The sequence below is a fragment of the Crassostrea angulata genome, chromosome 6, assembly GCF_025612915.1.
Source record: "Crassostrea angulata isolate pt1a10 chromosome 6, ASM2561291v2, whole genome shotgun sequence".
In the NCBI taxonomy this organism is placed as follows: Eukaryota; Metazoa; Mollusca; class Bivalvia; order Ostreida; family Ostreidae; genus Magallana; species Magallana angulata.
In genome coordinates, this window is record NC_069116.1 from 10,199,390 (window position 1) to 10,218,919 (window position 19,530).

Here is a 19,530-nt window from a genome sequence, read left to right on the forward strand (position 1 = left end):
AACTACCTTAGAAAGGAGTAAAGTTTAATTGTTATTCACACAATCATCGTATCAGTATTTCAAATATGCATCATTAAAAAAACGTTCATTGAAAACATCATTGAAAAATTCATTGATGTAATTATCATTAGATAAAAGATTTATTTGCATTTAAAAACTTTAAAAAATAAGAACGCCTTAAACATTGTGCTCGTTTGCACATTTCCGACTCGGTGTTTTTCCCCATCTTTAGGAAGGAAGGTAGGGAAAACGATTTTTAAAATTTTAAATCGTTGCTTAAAAATTTAAGAGATATAAGCTCTATCAAATTAACAGATTTCTTCAGAAAAAAGTTTTATGTATAAGAAAATATATCTTGATTCATGTATTATTTACATCATTTGGTCGGATGAGGGCATACTAGCATTTTAAGAGGTTGCTTTGACCGATAATTTCATTTTTGAGTGGTAAAAAAGATAGAAGAATAACACAGTACGTTCTTCATTTCCATTTTTACAAAACATAAAATCAATTTAAACGTTGCAAATACCTGGATGTTAGGGTTGTATGATTCATGAAAAATGATTATCTTTATTTGCTTATCCTAAAGGTTCGACATCAACAAGTAATAAACAAATGAACAATAAAAGTATGGTATCGTGAGTCAGATTCGGGTTGTAAGATTCAAGTGCGTTTATTGATCGATTGGCCTTCACTCGGCTAGATCAGCGTCCTTGGAATAAACGTTTTAACTTACATTCTCCTCTTCAGTATTTTTCCCTACATTTACATCACTATTTCTTTTCATCAATACCATTCACAAACTACAATTTAGACCATTTTAAGACCCTTACTTTTAATGCGGAACCTGGGTGCACACAAATAGTTTTTCCCTAAAATTACTTTGCCTACTGTTTTCATAATTTGGAAGTGCCTGTATGTCATATTTTTGCTGAAAGCCACTGTAAATCTATCGGTACCTCCGCTTCATTTACGAACGACCCAAGTTTGAATCTTTTTAGCGACAATTGCCTACAGGCACGTGCGCATGCATTGTAGTAATGTAGATAAAACCATTCTTCCAAAAAATTATACAACACTGTGATTAAATGATCACATTCCTTTAACATTGTCTTTTATATTAAATTAGATCACAGATAAAAATTTAAAAATGTATGTAAGACTTTTGTTTATATAGAGATATACCTTTTAAAAAAATACCCCTTTTTTACAGCTTCCAGTTTTTATGCTGTGTGTGTTTAGTCCAGTTGTTTGTTCTCTACACAAGTATTTCGATAAGTTCGGACGACAAGGAAGGAATTCTGGGATGCACTCACCATCAGCTCTTTCACACATCCAAAGATACACCCTGGATAGATCTAGTTTGCCCATTTCTACCGCTGAGCGGAGTGCTCAAAGGGACATAATACGACCCTCCGAACCGTTTTCTACAGACATCGAGCTGCCTTGGCAATGTGATTATAATTACTATTGGCGTGATTTGGGAGAGATGTACTTTCCAAGACATATAAAAGAAGTCAGATGTTTAAATACAACTTGTTGGTACGGCCATTATCGATGTGTTCCTGCCAAACATACAGCTAGAGTTTTAACACGGAGTTTGGAAGGAGATCAGGACGGGAATTTACCGTTCACTCTACGACTTGACTGGAAGTTTGAAAATGTCGACTTAACTGTGGGGTGTATGTGCTCAAGGTAAAAATGGATACAACCTGCTGGTGTTTTTACTCTATAGAACGTACTAATGTTGGATGCGCTAGTTTCTTGAATTCCATCTAATGGATAAAAACTTGCTAATAATTATGGCAAAACTTTAGATTTAAAATATTATCCAAAGTAAAAAAACACCCCACTTATCACAAATTGGACAAAACAGCACAAAAGTTTATTTTTGAATATTTTGAATATATGTTTCTATCGTTATTAAAAGTATATTTTTATTTCTGAATAAAGATTATCTCAAATGAATAACTTGCGTTTCTTTGTGACTAAACTATGGCGATACAAATGCTGAAGTTTATAAAACCCAGAAGTATTAATAGAGGTAAACTGCATACTATAAAGTGACAAGATCATCAAAGCAGATAAGAGGCAACGTTCTGAACAAGGAGTTGCAACGAAGTTGATATAGCAACTGTAATGGTAAAAAATGACATGGATACCTCAGATCTTTTGGTTTTTGTGTGTGATTCTATTATGCTTTTATCATAATCCGTAAGGCATTCAAGATGGTTCGATTTTTATCTCTCCGTGCCCTCTTACTAAAGGAAGGGTATGATATATTTATTTTTTACTTGAGGATGACGTTTACTCGAAATGAATAAAAAAATCCACTGTTGATAATGAACAACCATCTATTTTATGATATAGACCTTTGATAGTTGTGTTATTTTTAAAATCAAAAAGTATGTCAATAGCATACTTTTTCAGTTTAGGGTCTTTGAATATCATTTGGAAAATAAAGAACAATTCCTCAAAATTTTACACCACGATTGAGATTTTCGTAATTGTGAAAATATTGCTTATAGCTTAACTCTTTCAAAAATAAAATATAATGCAGTTTGGGAATGACAGTAAACATGTAGCTAATAACATGATACTCAGCGAAAGTTTATACATATACACGAGGGATGTTCGGAAATTATTGACACAACACAAATATTCCCCTCTCAAAGTGACAAATTTTAGTGAAAATGAGCATAAACATTAAAGAAACTTGAACAAATAAATGAGCAAAGTAATATTAATAATTAATAATATGTTTATCACGGTATGTGAATAAATGGTCGGGGTACCCGGCACAGGCCCGAAGTCAGAAATTATATAACTTTTAATTTCAAATGTTGGTAGACTTTCAATTATTGATAAAAGAATCCAAATTAAATTAGTTCATTTTGCTATTTATTGAGACTAAACTTTGTGCGTTCGATTTGAGATACGGTGATAATAAAAAAAATATATACGTAGCACCACATTGGTTGGAAAATCGGAAGAAGACCTTTTCTTGCCAAGAAATTGCTTCAACGAAATACATACCATGGGAAGGGGTCAAAAGCTTCGGTTAATGGGGTTTATTGACTAATTAATTAATTAGAATTAGACAAAGGGATTAAAGATCAAATAATTTTTACACACAAATTGATTTTAACTTTTCTAAGATATACATGTAAACAAAATGAACGTGCATGTAATAGACGTTTCACAGTAAGCTGATCTTAGGGGAAGAAATAACTCGACTTTTTCCCCAAAATATCAAGAACGGAGATAATACATAACTGTTGCAATTTTGAAAATAGAGAACATGAAAAATGAAGAATAGTATGTAAGGTGTTTAAAACATAGGAACAAAGAAAAACGTTAAATGACGTTGGGGTGAGTTTGTGAGTGCTCAATGGATGTAAGCAAGTTTGTTAGCTTACCAAGAATGAACAAATGAATGCATTATCTTCAAAATTATCATGTTAAAAACTGTATCATGGTTTACATTCTGGTGAAATTTCAATGGTTTACCCTTTTTCCCAAGGGAGTAAGAGGAAATGTCTCAATAATTTCCGAACAGCCCTCATATTTCTAAGATAATGCATTTGCATGGGTAATATTTAATACCTTAACTTGGTCGAACAATCAAAGGAAACCAGGGATGTGATACATGTAATATAAGTAGAGCATTGAAGATTATGAAGCTTTCAGATAATTTCAGATTTCAACAAAAGATATGTCTTCCAAATAATTATCTTTAGAAGAGGAACATAATTTTGCTAACAAGACACTTCTTTGCACTGAATTCATTTACTAGGACTAGACGTAATTTGGTCTTAGCGTGTTCTTTTTATAAAGGTTATTAGTTTGTCTAGGAAAGTGGACCTTTTTAAGGTTTTTACCACCCACAAGACATACCCTCTGAGAAACAAAATGTCAGCGCACGTAGTGAACATATCATAATCACGCGAAGCTGTCATTGAGAACTGTTTATACCGACATGAACATCATCAATGATGTAGGAGGAGAGTCGCTGTTTTTCGCCATTTTATTTGTTTTATATTAAACAAGTACAGTGGCAAATATTTTTAAAGATCAAATTCGTAAAGATCTTTGTAAAATTAGTGCTAATTTCGTGAATGCCCTTCACCCAGAGTGTGGGCTTTGTATTTGACCCTAATGCCTGTCTACTCTATTTTGAAGCTGGGGAATTTTATCATGTTAGCACCTTTTTTTTTATCAAATTACAAGCGGTTTTGAAGGAGTGAAAGAAAATGACGAGATTTCTGTGAAATTGAACTTTATCTCTCCCAATTCACCTACTTTCCCTATGACTCTCTATGACTACAACACCAACTTGGAAACTCTGCATGCTATATATCTTGATTCTAACTTGAATATACTAATCAAAGATTCCATTTTCTTCAGACCTATTTTATCAACCCCGTTTCCCGGATCGAAGATCGTATTTATTTTTAATACAGTTTTTTCATTCCCTCTTTGTGATCTTCTCTTGGATGGTGACAATGAGCTTTATTTGAACAAAAAAAAAAATGATTTGTGCCAAGTTTCGTTGATATATATATTATATAAGTTGTTTTGATGAAGATGGAAATGTGAAAAGTAGCAACGTTTACCAGCATTTGACTAGAAAAGCTTGAGCTTAATATTTTATCGCTAAATAAAACCATGTTCGACATAGTTTACATTATCAAACAAAAAAGGGCAACCCTTTAACAACTTTCTTTTATTGTTTTCAAAAGCTACATAATATACAATAACCACATACATTTTTTCAACATAATATATTTATATTGTTGGAATTCATTAATATATTTTATCCCTGAAAAAAAAACCCATTGTACACACAGTGTACAGTTTTGTGCGATTAACGAGGCCGAGTAAAATTCGAGAGCGCATGACTTTGTGCGTTTTTTTATTTTCATGCAGCCGTAGGTGCAAAGCTGTAACTTTCTTTTGCATTGTGTTTTTATATAAAATTAACAATATATGTTAACATTATCAGTTGAGATAATTAACTATGCACTAAAGCAGACGAAAGAAGTATGATTCGCACATTTATCCAAGGCTGCGATGGGTTAAAAACATTACCGAAAGAGCATTTTAAAATGATTATTCTGTTAAAAATTCATTTTTAAAAGCCAAAATATCGAAATATGCCATTTTTTTAGGGGGGGGGGGGGCTAATTATTTTTATAATCAATATCTCTAAACCAATCCAAGAGGTAAATTTTTGTTGAAATTTAATTTGGTTATGTTTTACAATAGTTTTCAAAGATTGAAAAAAAATTCCTTGGATAGAAATACAAAAAAAAATTGGGGATAATGTGAAAATTATGCATTTATTTAACAAGTTCCCGTAGGTCCTATAATAAACAATGATAAATTTCAAAACGACCTCCGAGAAAATTGAGGTGGTGAATCACTTTTTTTACCTAAAAATTATTGATATACTCGCAATAAATTTCATCAAAATATCTAGAATAGAAATATTTGGACTCGGCCTCGCATAAATCAGAAGCTAGTTAAATTGACTACTATGTCCATATCACGCTCCCCGCGGATTTATTTGGGTGTGGTTCTCCCGCATCCTAACCAGGGGGCGGCCTTGGGTTTAGGGTAGCCAGCGTACTTCCTTCTGTATCGATCATCAAACTTGAAGTAACTGAAACAAAACGTAGATGATGAGGCCTAAAAGTCGGAAAGCATGGGTTGGTTTACGTCTAAAATATGTCCCATCCTATTATGTGTGATAGAGTGCATAATTCATGTAAATCTAAGTACATGCACTGTAGGTTTATATTGCATTAGCTTACTAGACGGCCGACCATTGTTAGTGAATTACTACTTTTGGTCAAAAGTTTGTCATCAGAAAACTATCAGACGAGCTGCATTTTTTGCTTTTAAAAATCACATGAAAAAATGGGAAACTTTTAAATAGACATACAGATGGATTGAGGAACAGAGAGGATCTTTATCGATACCAGTAATGGAGTACATCTAGGTTAAATCTGGGATGGAAGGTTGGCCAAGATATTTTATTTCGCGTTCATTTGAAAAAAAATCTTGACTTTTAGCAAAATTTTGAAACTAAATCCAGTTTTCCCTCTCGAAGTATTAAAATCAATTATCAAAGCTTTCATAATTTTTTTTTCTGTCGTAACATTGATTGCTCGACCTAATTTTTCTACATTACTAATTTAATCAAAAAAGTTAATTTATGAAAAAAATTAAAAAATCAATTCTTATCCGACACCACTTTTCAAAGCAGCTAATTTTCTAGCTAAAAGACGATCGCTCAGACGCTCCTTTCCGTTGATATTAGAAATAGCTCATAACGTACTCCCTCTGAATACTTTTGAAGCCCCATGCATCTTGGATATGTGATCAAGTAGTGTAAGAATTAACACTGAATGACCTTATTTTGATATATTTTTAGAAGCTTGACCATTTTATTTCGATCAAACTATTTTTACGGATATTTCATTACAACTAAAAAAATGCTTCTTTGTCTCCTTATATAGCGGAAAGACGTGCGTGTATTTTGAATAATATCAGGTTACACAGACGTCTTTGAAATGTTTTGGCGGAAGAGGGTTGATATAATAAACTGCTTGTTTATACAAATTATGTTTTAGTCTTTTTCTTCCTTTTTTCTAAATCTTATCACACATTAAAATATTTTTTTACTAATGGTCTACGTGCATGTGATAAATTATGAACAAACTCAAATACTGAGAGAGAGAGAGAGAGAGAGAGAGAGAGAGAGAGAGAGAGAGCTTACTTTTTGCCCTTGAAGAAGAACGTGTTACTGCCCCATCTGATGGCTGCCTCAACATTGACAGGTATCCCTCCCCAGAACGAAGAGATCGGGCGAGGATAACCGGAGGGGGGGTTGATGTACCTCTCGTCCCAGATACTATATTTATCCCCCTATAACCGAGATCGAGATATAAAAGGTAAAGGAGACAAACATGATAAAAAGTCATCGGTAGTCACAGAATGGTGATGCATGTGGGATATGACGGCATCGATACAGCAGGAAAAAGCAACCTGCGTTAGCGGGTTATGGAAATATTTTCTGCACTGATCGCTACTTTCGAAACCCACACGAATCATCAAAGATAGCATTTTTTGTTAATATTTACATATATGTTTAACAAATTAATGAAATTGCAATAAAAATTATGTAAAAGTAAACACTAGTAATTATTGTTTGTGTACAGCAGTATATTTAAGAAATAAAGTACGAGTTTTCGTGAATGTTGCAGAATAACCTCCGAGGTCGAGAAATGTTGTTTTGAAATATAAAAGCCGAGGCGTTAGCCGAGGCTTTTATATTTCAAACAACATTTCGAGACCGAGGAGGTTATCCTGCAACATTCATGAAAACAAGAACTTTATTTCTATTCTACTAACAGCCCAGTATTTCTACAGATCGTTTCTCCTATAGAGAGACGATCTAGGTCATTTTGACGGCTGTTCCGTGTAACCCCAACGGTTTTGTTAGTAATGTTTACATGTGTATCGATCAAAGGAATCACATGCAGACGACATACTTTTTTCTTAGGATTTTAATACTCTTCACTTATTTATAAAATATCTTTGAATCACATTCCTAATATTTTAAAGACAATTTAATACGATTATTACTACAACACGTTATATATTTTATGTAAAAACACGCCGTGAAAATGTGCTAGGGAGGTCCTAGGAACAGCCGCATTGATCTCTTAAGAATAAAGATCTGAGGCAATACACATTGTTTTGACTGGAACTAACACGTGAAATTGACATGGTTTTAAAACTTTTTACGGTTTGAAGTGGTACTTCCATGATCAGTGCGAGACAAATAGGTATTTCTGATCTGATAATTTACTGATGACGTTCGTGGTATATTGGAGAATAATGTCCGCGGCATCTCTTTGATCTCGGCAATAACTGTAGTAGAATAGATTTTAAACAAGAGGCCCATGGGCCACATCGCTCACCTGAGGAACAATAGGTATGATAAAGTCAGCTTAATGGAGTCATAATACAATCTGGACAATGTACATTAATACATGTAGATCCTGTATAAATAAAATCCATTTTTCCCCCTTGGAACTCGGATAGCCCTGATTGCTGAAAATATTTACAAGAGCAGACTTTAATCACCGCTCCTGCACATATATAGGGACTCAACGTTATGCAGGCAGGGATGACCGCACACCTACGCAACTCAACAGGTATCAACGTTAATGCAAGCAGAGATTACACAAGCAGGGATGACCTCACACTTGCGCCAACAGCTCAACCTAATGAGGGAGTGCCGCACACTTGCACTAGAAAGGCCAGAACACCAGCAGGGATGACCATACACTAGTGCTCCGCCGCAACCACCACCAATACAAGCAGGTATGACCGCACACTTGTATCAATGCGATACAGGGCAGAAATGACCGCACATTCTTTATCGTTGGTTAGAAAATCACGAAGACTAGAAACAGCAGGGATGTCAACACCCTCAATTTCTCCGTACCTGTGCAAGTTTAACCCCAAACAGTCACTCATTGCGATGCAATAGACACTGTCCCTATATATGTGCCAGCCTAAAATAATTCATAGTATCTAAAAATTGGAAATCAAAAATAAACAAACTAATCCAGCCTAACCCAAAACTACTTATGCAGAACAACTTATATACATTGAATATTTATTATTGTATAAAAATAATCATCACATTAATTGGTTAACAGTGGATGCATTAATTAAAATAATCAAGAATCAATAAATCAAGGGCAATAACCCAAAACAGTAATACAAAAAGATTCTAATGAAAAAATAGCTGCCTGCTTCAATTTTATAGTCATATCACATGTTGAGTATTGCAGTTCTCAAAAAGATCCTTTACAATTGTTTATATATGGGATATTTAGCTACATCAAACTCTGAACCTTCTTGTGAGGCCAAAGAATTGTCCTGGAGCCAAAGTCTTAACAATTAAAAAGAATCATCTTGCTGATTAGTTTCTGAGAAGAAGATTTTTAAAGATTTACTCTTTATTCCTATGTAAAACTTTAACACCCCCCCCCCATGTGGCCTCCTCCCTACCCCCAGTGGTCATGATTTTCACAACTTTGAATCTACACTGCCTGAGGATACTTCCCACAAGTTTCAGCTTTCCTGGCTGATTAGTTTCTGAGAAGAAGATTTTTAAAGATTTACTCTATATATTCCTATGTAAAATTTTAACACCCCCCCCCCAATGTGGCCTCACCCTACCCCCAGGGATCATGATTTTCACAACTTTGAATCTACACTACCTGAGGATGCTTCCACACAAGTTTCAGCTTTCCTGGCTAATTAGTTTCTGAGAAGAAGATTTTTAAAGATTTATTCTATATATTCCTATGTAAAACTTCGACCCCCCATTGTGGCCCCACCCTACCCCTGGGGGGTCATGATTTTCATAACTTTGAATCTACACTACCTGAGGATGCTTCCACACAAGTTTCAGCTTTCCTGGCTGTTTAGTTTCTGAGAAGAAGATTTTTAAAGATTTACTCTATATATTCCTATGTAAAACTTCGACACCCCATTGTGGCCCCAACCTAACCCCAGGGGTTATGATTTTCACAACTTTGAATCTACACTACCTGAGGATGCTTCCACACAAGTTTCAGCTTTCCTGGCTGATTAGTTTCTGAGAAGAAGATTTTTAAAGATTCACTCTATATATTCCTATGTAAAACTTCGACCCCCCATTGTGGCCCCACCCTACCCCCGGGGGTCATGAATTTCACAACTTTGAATCTACACTACCTGAGGATGCTTCCACACAAGTTTCAGCTTTCCTGGCTGTTTAGTTTCTGAGAAGAAGATTTTTAAAGATTTACTCTATATATTCCTATGTAAAACTTCGACCCCCCATTGTGGCCCCACCCTACCCCCGGGGGTCATGAATTTCACAACTTTGAATCTACATTACCCGAGGATGCTTCCACACAAGTTTCAGCTTTCCTGGCTTTCTGGTTCTTGAGAAGAAGATTTTTGAAAATTTCTCGAAATTTTTCATTAATTTCTAATTATCTCCCCTTGAAAACGGGTGTGGCCCTTAATTTTCACAACTTTGAATCCCCTTTGCCTAAGGATGATTTGTGCCAAGTTTGGTTGATATTGGCCAAGTAGTTCTTGAGAAGATGTTGAAAATGTGAAAAGTTTACGGACAGACGGACGGACGGACAGACGGACGGACAGACGGACGACAGACAAAATGTGATCAGAATAGCTCACTTGAGCTTTCAGCTCAGGTGAGCTAAAAATAGCCAAGTTGTCTATTATGGGAATTTGAGTCTGACATCATGATTATTTCGTGCAATCCGTGATTTTTCTTGGTTGCTGGAGTTTTCAACCAATCGATATACTAGCTTGAACTGGATCTTGTAGATTCCTGTCAGTTTCTAAAGAGCTATGAATTACAACTAATTTCCGTAAGAAATGTACGACATCATGCTTAATGAATGTATTTGTAAGATATTGACACTTGTTTATATTTTAAGGGGAATGTGCAGCCATCTTTTACATTTGAGAAGAAAAATTTAAACATTTCTGAAACTGGTTTGTTTCTTAAACTGTTGTCAAAAGATACAAAAGCAATAAATATGACGTTTAACATGCTGTTTTGTATGCAAATTAGCATGCAAGGGCAGAACAATGCATTTTCAAATCTCTGAACTGCGCAGCTACAGACTAAACTTTAAGATTTAAAAATATAAAAAAAATATGAGAGGAAGTCATTATTATTCACTTAACAACCATTTGGTGAGAAAAAGGTCAAAGCTTAGTGATTTAAGTTGTAACTTTGTCTCAAATGAGGGAACCCTATTCTTAAATGAGTCTCAAAAACAATAAATTTTGTCTGTGTCTATGGAGGTACATTAAAGTTATATCTTTATTGAAAAATATATGTATATTTTTCCTTTAAGGCAATTCATTTTTTGAACCCCTATCCTACTTCTAAAAAGAATTAAACTTAATTTATACTCAGAAATAAAACAAATACATTTGGAACTGGTATAGAGATGTCTGTCACATTTATTCCACATTATTTTGAATTGACATTAATTCTTATTGATGAAAATATAACGTCTATGTGCCTCCACAGATACGAGAGTTCTAAGTATTGCCTGGAATTTTCTTGTTCTAAGAGTAGATACCATGTCAACTGATAAAAATAGGGATGCCCTATTTTGAGGCAAAGTTTCTACATTTATGTGTAAAATTCAACCTTTTTTTAACAAATGGTTGTAGAGAAGACACCATTGAACCCCCTTCATATTTTTCAGATTTTAAATCTTTAAAATAAGTATGTAGCTGCGTTGTTCGACAGCTGTTTAAAGTGATTAAAAAGGCATTGTCCTGTTCTTGTACGCATAATTTGCATACAAAACAATATGTAGAATCTCATATTCAGTGCTTTTATATCTTTTGGCAAAAAATTTTGGTCAGTTTGGGGCAGAAACAAGCCAGTTCAAGAAATGTTTACATTCTTATTATCAAATGTAAAAGATGGCCGCACATCCCCCTTAAGAGTTTGTGATTGTTCAATCTATCTTTGTACTTTGCTGAAAATGATATCAATTAGATTGACTTGCAATATATATCTTTTCAAACACAAACGTTTTAAACAATGTGTTTAAATATAATCACCTTGAAAACATAAGTCCTTCCATCATACCAAGTTATGGCAGCCTGGATTTTACGGTAGAAGTTGTTTTTACCGGGAATTCTCTTCGGGTATCCTTGGTCAAGCTGATAATCCGTGTAACGGAATATCTTACTACCTAAAATAGCGATTACGTAATATATAAAGGAATGTATTCTTTATGCTGCTTTTTCCATAGTTTGATTTAGGGATGAATTTAGTTTCTACCTTTGTTATACAATTAACCATTACTATGAACCGTTTACGCTAATATTTTTGCCCATACGTCATATTGTGTCGAGGTAAGTTATGTTATACAATGTAAATAAATTTGTTTAGCCAATCAAATGAGGCGTTACAAACTGAATTTAATTCGCATTAATTTTCGCATACATAATCAAATAATCATGTAATAACCAATGCAATCAGTTATCAGGCCTCTTGGTATTGTACTGTACAAGCCTACCTTTGAACATGTATACCCTCCCGTATCGATCTTTGACGGCGGCCCCGGCGTTCTTCGGGGCTCTTTTGTAAATCTTTCTGGTCTTCTTTGGAAACCCTCTTTCAAATCCTATCCCATTTCGGTTAAACTTATAAATTAACTCTTTTCGTGTAGCATACATAGATCCATCGCGGGCTGCAAGGAAATCATAAAAGCAATTGTGCTGTTTGCTGTCAGATTTGGTGAATGCATAAGATTGCAATCAGGATCTTGTAGGAGTGTACTCAAATGAATATTAAAATGATGCTTCTAAACTTATGTAAATGTATTCTATTTCTGTTACATCTATATTATTGTATGATTGTGGGTGCTGGAAAATGTGTTTTTTTTAAGCTTAAACTAAATTAAATTACAAAGAACATTCCTTTAGTTGCTTGTATGATCCTTTTTAGCAAGTGTCCTTCAATGATCAGTCCGTCCATTCGTCTGTTCGTCAGATATCAATTGTTCGGAGCATATGTTATCTGCGCTTTATTTTATATCACTTATACACCACCCACAGAGGTAAAGGTAAAAGTTTAATCCTCTATAATGCTTTTCTTTGGTCCTTATATCATTTATAAAAGCAAAGACCTTTGAAATGTTAAGTTTATTTCTATTGTACTGCATAAATATACTTTGGAGAATTTATGAAATAGTTACCGTTGAATATGGTATCAAATTTAAGACTGCATATATCACCAGGTGGTGTCGGTCTCCGTGTGGTCGGCCTGGGGTAAGGACGTCGAGTGGTGTACGGACGTCGAGTGGTGTACGGACGCCGTGTGGTGTACGGACGTCTTGTGGTGTACGGACGTCTTGTGGTTCTTGATGGTCCACCTGATGGTCCAAACATTGATCTTTACATGTAGATATATTCAAATATTGAATTTTTTAACAATGCATAATCCTCTTTAAAATGTTCATGGAGCAACAATAATTTCTTGTATTAAGCTTCTGGACCCATAAAATGAGATCAGTGGTCCGAATAAAGCCGAAGCTGTTCCTCTGTGTAGTATTACATTAGCGGTAGTCATAATCCACAGTTCTGGGAGTTTGTTAGTGAAGGTGACAAGTGCCAGGGTCAGGGGTCCGAATAGAGCCGACCTGTCCTTGGTACTTGCCTTTCAATTTCACCCCTGCGAATGTGTTCGGAATGTTTTCTTTATCGATGCTAAGTATGTAATAAATCCAGAGGTGCTCGAATGAAAGTTCACGAGACTTCACCGAGATTTGTTCAGTTCCTGTGAAATTTTGAGCGGAAGTATAAGTGTTCGGATAATATTCTCAAAATACGTAAGTACCGGTCGATTTTCATATCATATTCTACTTTGATTTATATTAAAACATCAACATCTTTTAAGATGTATGTCTTATTTCACCATCTAGCGGTTTTTTTTAAATCAAACGATGATATTCAGAACAGAGTTATCGTTCGTGTTCAACCACGTGTAGAGTGGTTAATAATATAAACATTAGGTTGCTTAATAAAATCATAGCCATGTTTGATGCTTGTGGTGTGCAATACCATTTTAAAAAAAAATTAATGGGTGAATGTTTTGCTTAAAAACTTAGTGTAGCGAGCCATTTTCAAGTAACATTCTGCATAAAATAGTACAGTCTGTTTCACTATTGATGTTATTTCTAGGTCAGGCGCGGATCGAAAATTAATTCTTATAGGGGATCTCTACTACGCATGTTAATTGTCGCAACAGCAGAAAAAACCATTTTTTGTATTGTTTTCTTTATTTCTAGAACACATTTTATCCACAAATTAATGAAGATAGAGTTTAAAATCAATAAACCTCTAGAATTTATATTTGACTACAAGTACCTAGATTCTCTAAAATAGACTATAAACACGAGGCACGATTTTTACTGCGAAACAGAAAGGGTCAAATAAAACCACGTGGTCTAAAATTTAAATGACAATAACATTCGCAGGGGTGAATTTGTTTAGCAGGATTTCCTCCTTCGTTGCTAATTGTTTATTATATATGATTCATTCTTGATTATGACCCACGTTAGGGACATTTTGATATCAAATATAAATCTAATCAGTGAATAAGGAAACATTTATGCCATTCTTTTGCATTGACTAATAAGGAAGCGTTTACACATTACCCCAATTGCAGAGACATGTGTTTTGTTATTGTAGATAACGTATACAATCATTTTAAAACAAAGATGCTTTAAATTACTACCATATAGACTCTGTATCCCTCGAATATCATCATCATGGAGCTTGTAATTTGGATCATAGCCCTGGTAGTATGGCGCCATCAAAGCTTCCGGTGTGCTTGAATGGCTGAGACCTAAAGCATGACCAAACTCGTGGGCAGCCACTATTTCCAGGTTCGTGCCTTCAGAGGTGCCCATGGTCCATTTTTCGTCGTCGTCGAAGTGTGTGTCGCCAGATATAGCGGAGGTACCCGGGAAAAAGGCGTGTGCGAGAGTTCCACCTGTAGATGGTAATAATAGATTTATATCTACCTTTGCGTCTTTAAAACAACAATGTTATCCTAAAATCCATGCAGATTTAAGGAAATAGCCATAAATTGTTTCAATGAAACAAAATGAATAGGTGTATTCTGTGACGAATGTTTGTGGCGCATGCAGTAATTGATAATGGTGTAACTCGATTTGAATGGTGATGATATGTATACGAATTCCAACAATCGTGAACACAGATTGCAAGATTTACTTCTTCCGTCGAACGGGCTACCGTCTCCGTGGTCGTAGCGCTTGAAGTCGATGATGATATCTGCGTCACCGCTGGCAACCTCCCGGAACCTCAGCGGCGAGACGCTGCTCCACTTATTGAAGGCGTTGATGAAGGCCCGCCTAGGGGAGAGAACTCCTCACAATGCACTAGCTGATAACATTGTAAGCAAAGAACGAATTCAATAGTTTTTTAATCTTAATTGATTTTTGAAACTGTTTTGCGCGGGTGTCAAATCACTACTTGCTGTCTTGATATGAATGAATAAATAAATAAATAAAATAAATAATATCCTTGTTATGACAGAATTTGAATTACGAAAATTTAAGTTGGTGTATATTTACCAGAATGATATTTATATAATGACAGACACTGAAAAAAACATAGAAATAAAAAACCCAACATCACTCGCATATTTGTAAGATTTTTTCTTAGACGTTGTGTCCGAATATGTCTCATAATATTATGGGTTTGCCTTGGGAAATTGCTGCAATTAACTTGTTATCGTCCAAATGGTCAGTAAATAGGTACACATGTATACTATTTACGGGTTGTGCTTGTAGTATTACACACACATACATAGTCAACCAATGGGGAAGGTCTTGCATGTAATATTGATGAGCATCAAACTCTAAGCCCTTGTATGCAAAACTCTTGTTCAACATGCTGATTGATTCATTTATTATAAAAAAAATTAAAAATCCATAAAATTACCGCTTGCTTTAAAAAAAAAAATTATGTTTAAATTCTGCTTGAATAAAAATTTGATTTAATTTTACACGTTTGTATTCACCAAATGGTATCTGCGCCTTTATTTTTCGATAACCCTAATTTCGCACGTCTTGGGGTTAAATGCGTTCAAAAGTCTGATTTGAACTTGAGGTGCCTGTGCAGTACAGACAAATGCTGAATAATAGTTTTAAAGACAGAAAAAGATTGTGTGGCATTTTGCGATGCCAGACGATGACAGATGACATTAATGCTCTTGATATCTTAAGATGGCTTTGCTTTGCTCTGACATAAATATTGAATAATTTTTAAGAAGCCAGCGGCTTAAATGCGGGCTTAAGATAAGTTTGTGAGGTTTTTAATTGTCATAGAAAGAACCTTACAATCAGCTTTGTTTGTATGCAATATATCTTGTTTTTCACTGCTTTGTAAAATGCAAACAAAAGGTTTACGTATTCGTGTTTTACAGAATTCGTAATGGTAGCTGTGCGTCCTCTGTTAGAATCTCTTATATGATATTCTTTTTTACAGAGATCTTATAAGAGGTAAAATAATTCCATTTAATCTATAATTGGTATTTACATGTAACTCTGAGCTATAAGTTATAAGACAAGTTATACGAAATGAGTCAAATATGCCCTGATTGTAAAAGAATATTCCGCACCAAGAAGTACTGTAAATACTGAAAACAAACTGGTTCGCGATGACTAATTTTCGCGAGTAAGCCTTATAAAGTGTTGTTTTAACAGCCATACATCAAGGGCTGGTTCGCGGCGAGAAATATTCGCGACGACGATGCTCTAGCGAACATCGCAAAAATTTCTCGCTTGCGAATAAAAGTAGGTTTAGAGGATTTGAAATCAGCTAATCAAAAGACATTCACATTTATATTAACATCTATTCACGCAAATAAAGATGTTGAACAAACCTATGCTGGCTCTGCGACAATGGGTTCGTCCGCGTGTACCCAATCACCTTCCACGATACTTCAGTTTTTGGCCATTTTAATCCTGTATAAATGTAATTGTATTAAAAAAGATGGATGGCGTACACAATTACAAGATAAACTCGAGTGCCTTCTCTGAAAGCTCTGATTTTATTCAAAAGTACGCACTTTGATCATTAAAAGAACTTTCTGCTATGAAATTTAGTTTACTACGAAATATATACGTGCAATAAGTTTACTAATTATACTGAAAAAAATATTATTATACCTAATATATTGAGAAAGTAAATGGATTTTTCGTAAGACATATACAAATACATCTTTTAAGTACAAGATAACATGGGTTAATAAATGAATTATTGCCACTGTAACACATGCAGATTCCATAATTTAACCTAATGTTTTGAATTCTGCTGGCTTAAGAAGATTGGAGCTTTTGGTTCTGGCGGCAGTGTCCTTGTCACGTAAGATGTCTTTGTTGCCACATCGTGGAGCCTGCATCTTCTTGACAGTCTTACGGTCCAAAATCCCGGTAACTGGCAGTCCAACTAATTGCTGGAAGTTTCTGGGGATATCAACAGGATAAATTTTATCACAGCAGTTGACAGAATTCAAATTCTTTTTAATTAGTACACGTTTTCAGGGCATATTATTTTGTTCGAAGATGGATTCATCTGCCATTATTATTTGGTCTCTTGGAGTATTGATAAACTTTTTCTTTAAACCAAACTCCATTCATTCTCATTTTTATTTTACATTAGTAATGTCGAATTGGTGAACAAAGCTTAAAAAGTCAAAGAAAATGAAATATGACAATTGTCAGCTTGCCGAGTGATTCAGGATTTGATTTGGCTTTTTCCTTTTTCACATTTGCAGTGAACAGAAAAGACATTTATCTGACGCCGCGACGCACACTGAAAATTCATTAATATAACGCCATGAAGTACATTTCAACTTCAACGCCGTACAAAAGTCGATTCCTAACGAGAACAGTGGCGTTTATTTATTGATACCCAACCCTGTACAAAGTGGTAGTTTGGTCAGTACATACATGTATGTAGGTAAGCATTTGAAATAATTGCAAGTAGTATATAAGTACAATGAAATCATTCGTCACGTGCAAAGAAGATCTTAACGGGGGACGACGTCGTAATTAAAAAATAAATTCAAAGAACTAAAAATGGTATGAGTTAAATTTGGCAAATAATAATTAGCCATTATTTAAAGTGTTTCGGGGTCAGTAAAATGTTATGTTATTTTTTAGAAAAGTTGATGTAAATAAATATTTCACCTATTTATTTGATTTATTTGCACTCACTGGCATTATATGACGTCAGAAGTGACACTATTTCAATGATTCAATCAAAATTAGTCAAAAATTGAAATTTTCCTTATCTTTTTATGAATAGGAAATAAAGAGCGCATGTTGAGCAAGGAAACTTTTTTTGTCACTTATTAGTCTTGGCTAGATACATCTCTAATTAAAATATTTTGTTTATTCAAGCATGCGCTCTATGTTTTCTGAAAGAAAAACTGCTTGAAATCAAGCTGTTTTATGCTAAAAATGCAAAAATGGCGGGAAAAAGTTGTCTTTACGATGTCATATTTCTAAATTGTGGGCAGTTGAATCAAAATGAACATTATGTAAAAACATCACATATATATCTGTACAAAGAAAACAAAGAATTACAGTAAAAAGATGATGTTCATTTTAGAGGGCCATATTAAGTCCATATCATATATAGTCCTATGTTAAAAGTATATAAATAACTACTCACTTTCGAAACCTAAACAAATATGCATTTTAATTAATGATTAGTCAACAAATGATGAAGACAAACCTAACCTTGTTTTTGATATTAAACTCTTATTACTAAGAATTTATACGTCATCCAGTTATGATAGACTTTAAGAAATAAATTTTGATTGTAAAAATTAAAAAAAAAACATTTAGCAATATCTAAACAAAGCTTCTATAATTATGGAAAAATTCCCAAATCATATAAGACCGTTAGATTTCGACACTTGTGTCAGTGTAAAGTATCTTTTGATCGCGTTTTTCATTGCGTCTTACCTTATAGCCTTTTCTCTGTCTGCTGGGCTATGTTGCTGACCAGATGAAGTTTTCTCTTCAAGGTAGCCAAACTTTTCGAAAAAAGCCTACAGAAAATTTATTCAAATGCACGTCAAATACAAAAATCCCCAAATACCTATATCACAAAAACCATGTATATAAAAAAAATCTTACATCAGGACTGAATGCCTGTCGCTTAGAACGATGCTGAATTATGGTATCATCCTCGCCAAATATGGTTTGTAGATTGATCATAAAAATAAGTAAGCAGCAAAAGCGATTGTACTCCATTATGATTTCTGTTCAACTGCGAGACCATCTACATTGTACTGTGAGCTTAGGTGTGAAACAAAAACAGAGATCAAATTCTGGGTCAAGGGTTTCGGAAATGCTTTGCAGTCATCATAACGTGTTTCCTGGGTCCTCTTTTGAGCCGTACTTGTCTTGATGACTCGAGTGGAAGGGAATCTTTGGGAAGAAACAAACGGAAACTTGACATTCCGCGGTGGGTGGTTCATAATAAGGATCTCAAATACCGGAAAGTGCGTTGACACGAGGACAGTCCTGGACACCCTCAGCTTAGGATACCTATAAAGAATGTATACGACACCTAGACAATACCTATACCATATGTATGCAATGCCTATTTAATTATAACTATAAAAATTTTATAGGATACCAACCAAATGCCTATATGATATCTTGAAAATACTTTTCGATACCTATTCGACACTTATACGATACCTATACTATACCTATACCATACAATACCTATTCAATACATATATACGATATCTATACAATACCATGCAGTACACTGACAGTGGCTATACGATACTCATACATTACCAATACAATACATCTATACAAAATTTTCCAAGGTACAAGC

General features: G+C 34.5%; 1 protein-coding gene across 1 annotated transcript; it reads right to left on the reverse strand.

The window, feature by feature from the left end:
• Positions 1-4,706: 4,706 nt before the first annotated feature.
• On the reverse strand, positions 4,707-18,998 carry LOC128189200 (matrix metalloproteinase-14-like). Its single transcript, XM_052860709.1, has 11 exons — positions 18,816-18,998; positions 18,642-18,727; positions 16,963-17,132; positions 16,550-16,631; positions 14,875-15,014; positions 14,375-14,632; positions 12,834-13,010; positions 12,153-12,326; positions 11,692-11,825; positions 6,785-6,933; positions 4,707-5,665 (listed from the first exon to the last, which is right to left on the reverse strand). Exons 1-11 carry the CDS (start codon positions 18,930-18,932, stop codon positions 5,566-5,568), a joined length of 1,587 nt encoding a protein of 528 aa, XP_052716669.1. The 5' UTR covers positions 18,933-18,998; the 3' UTR covers positions 4,707-5,565.
• Positions 18,999-19,530: the final 532 nt, after the last annotated feature.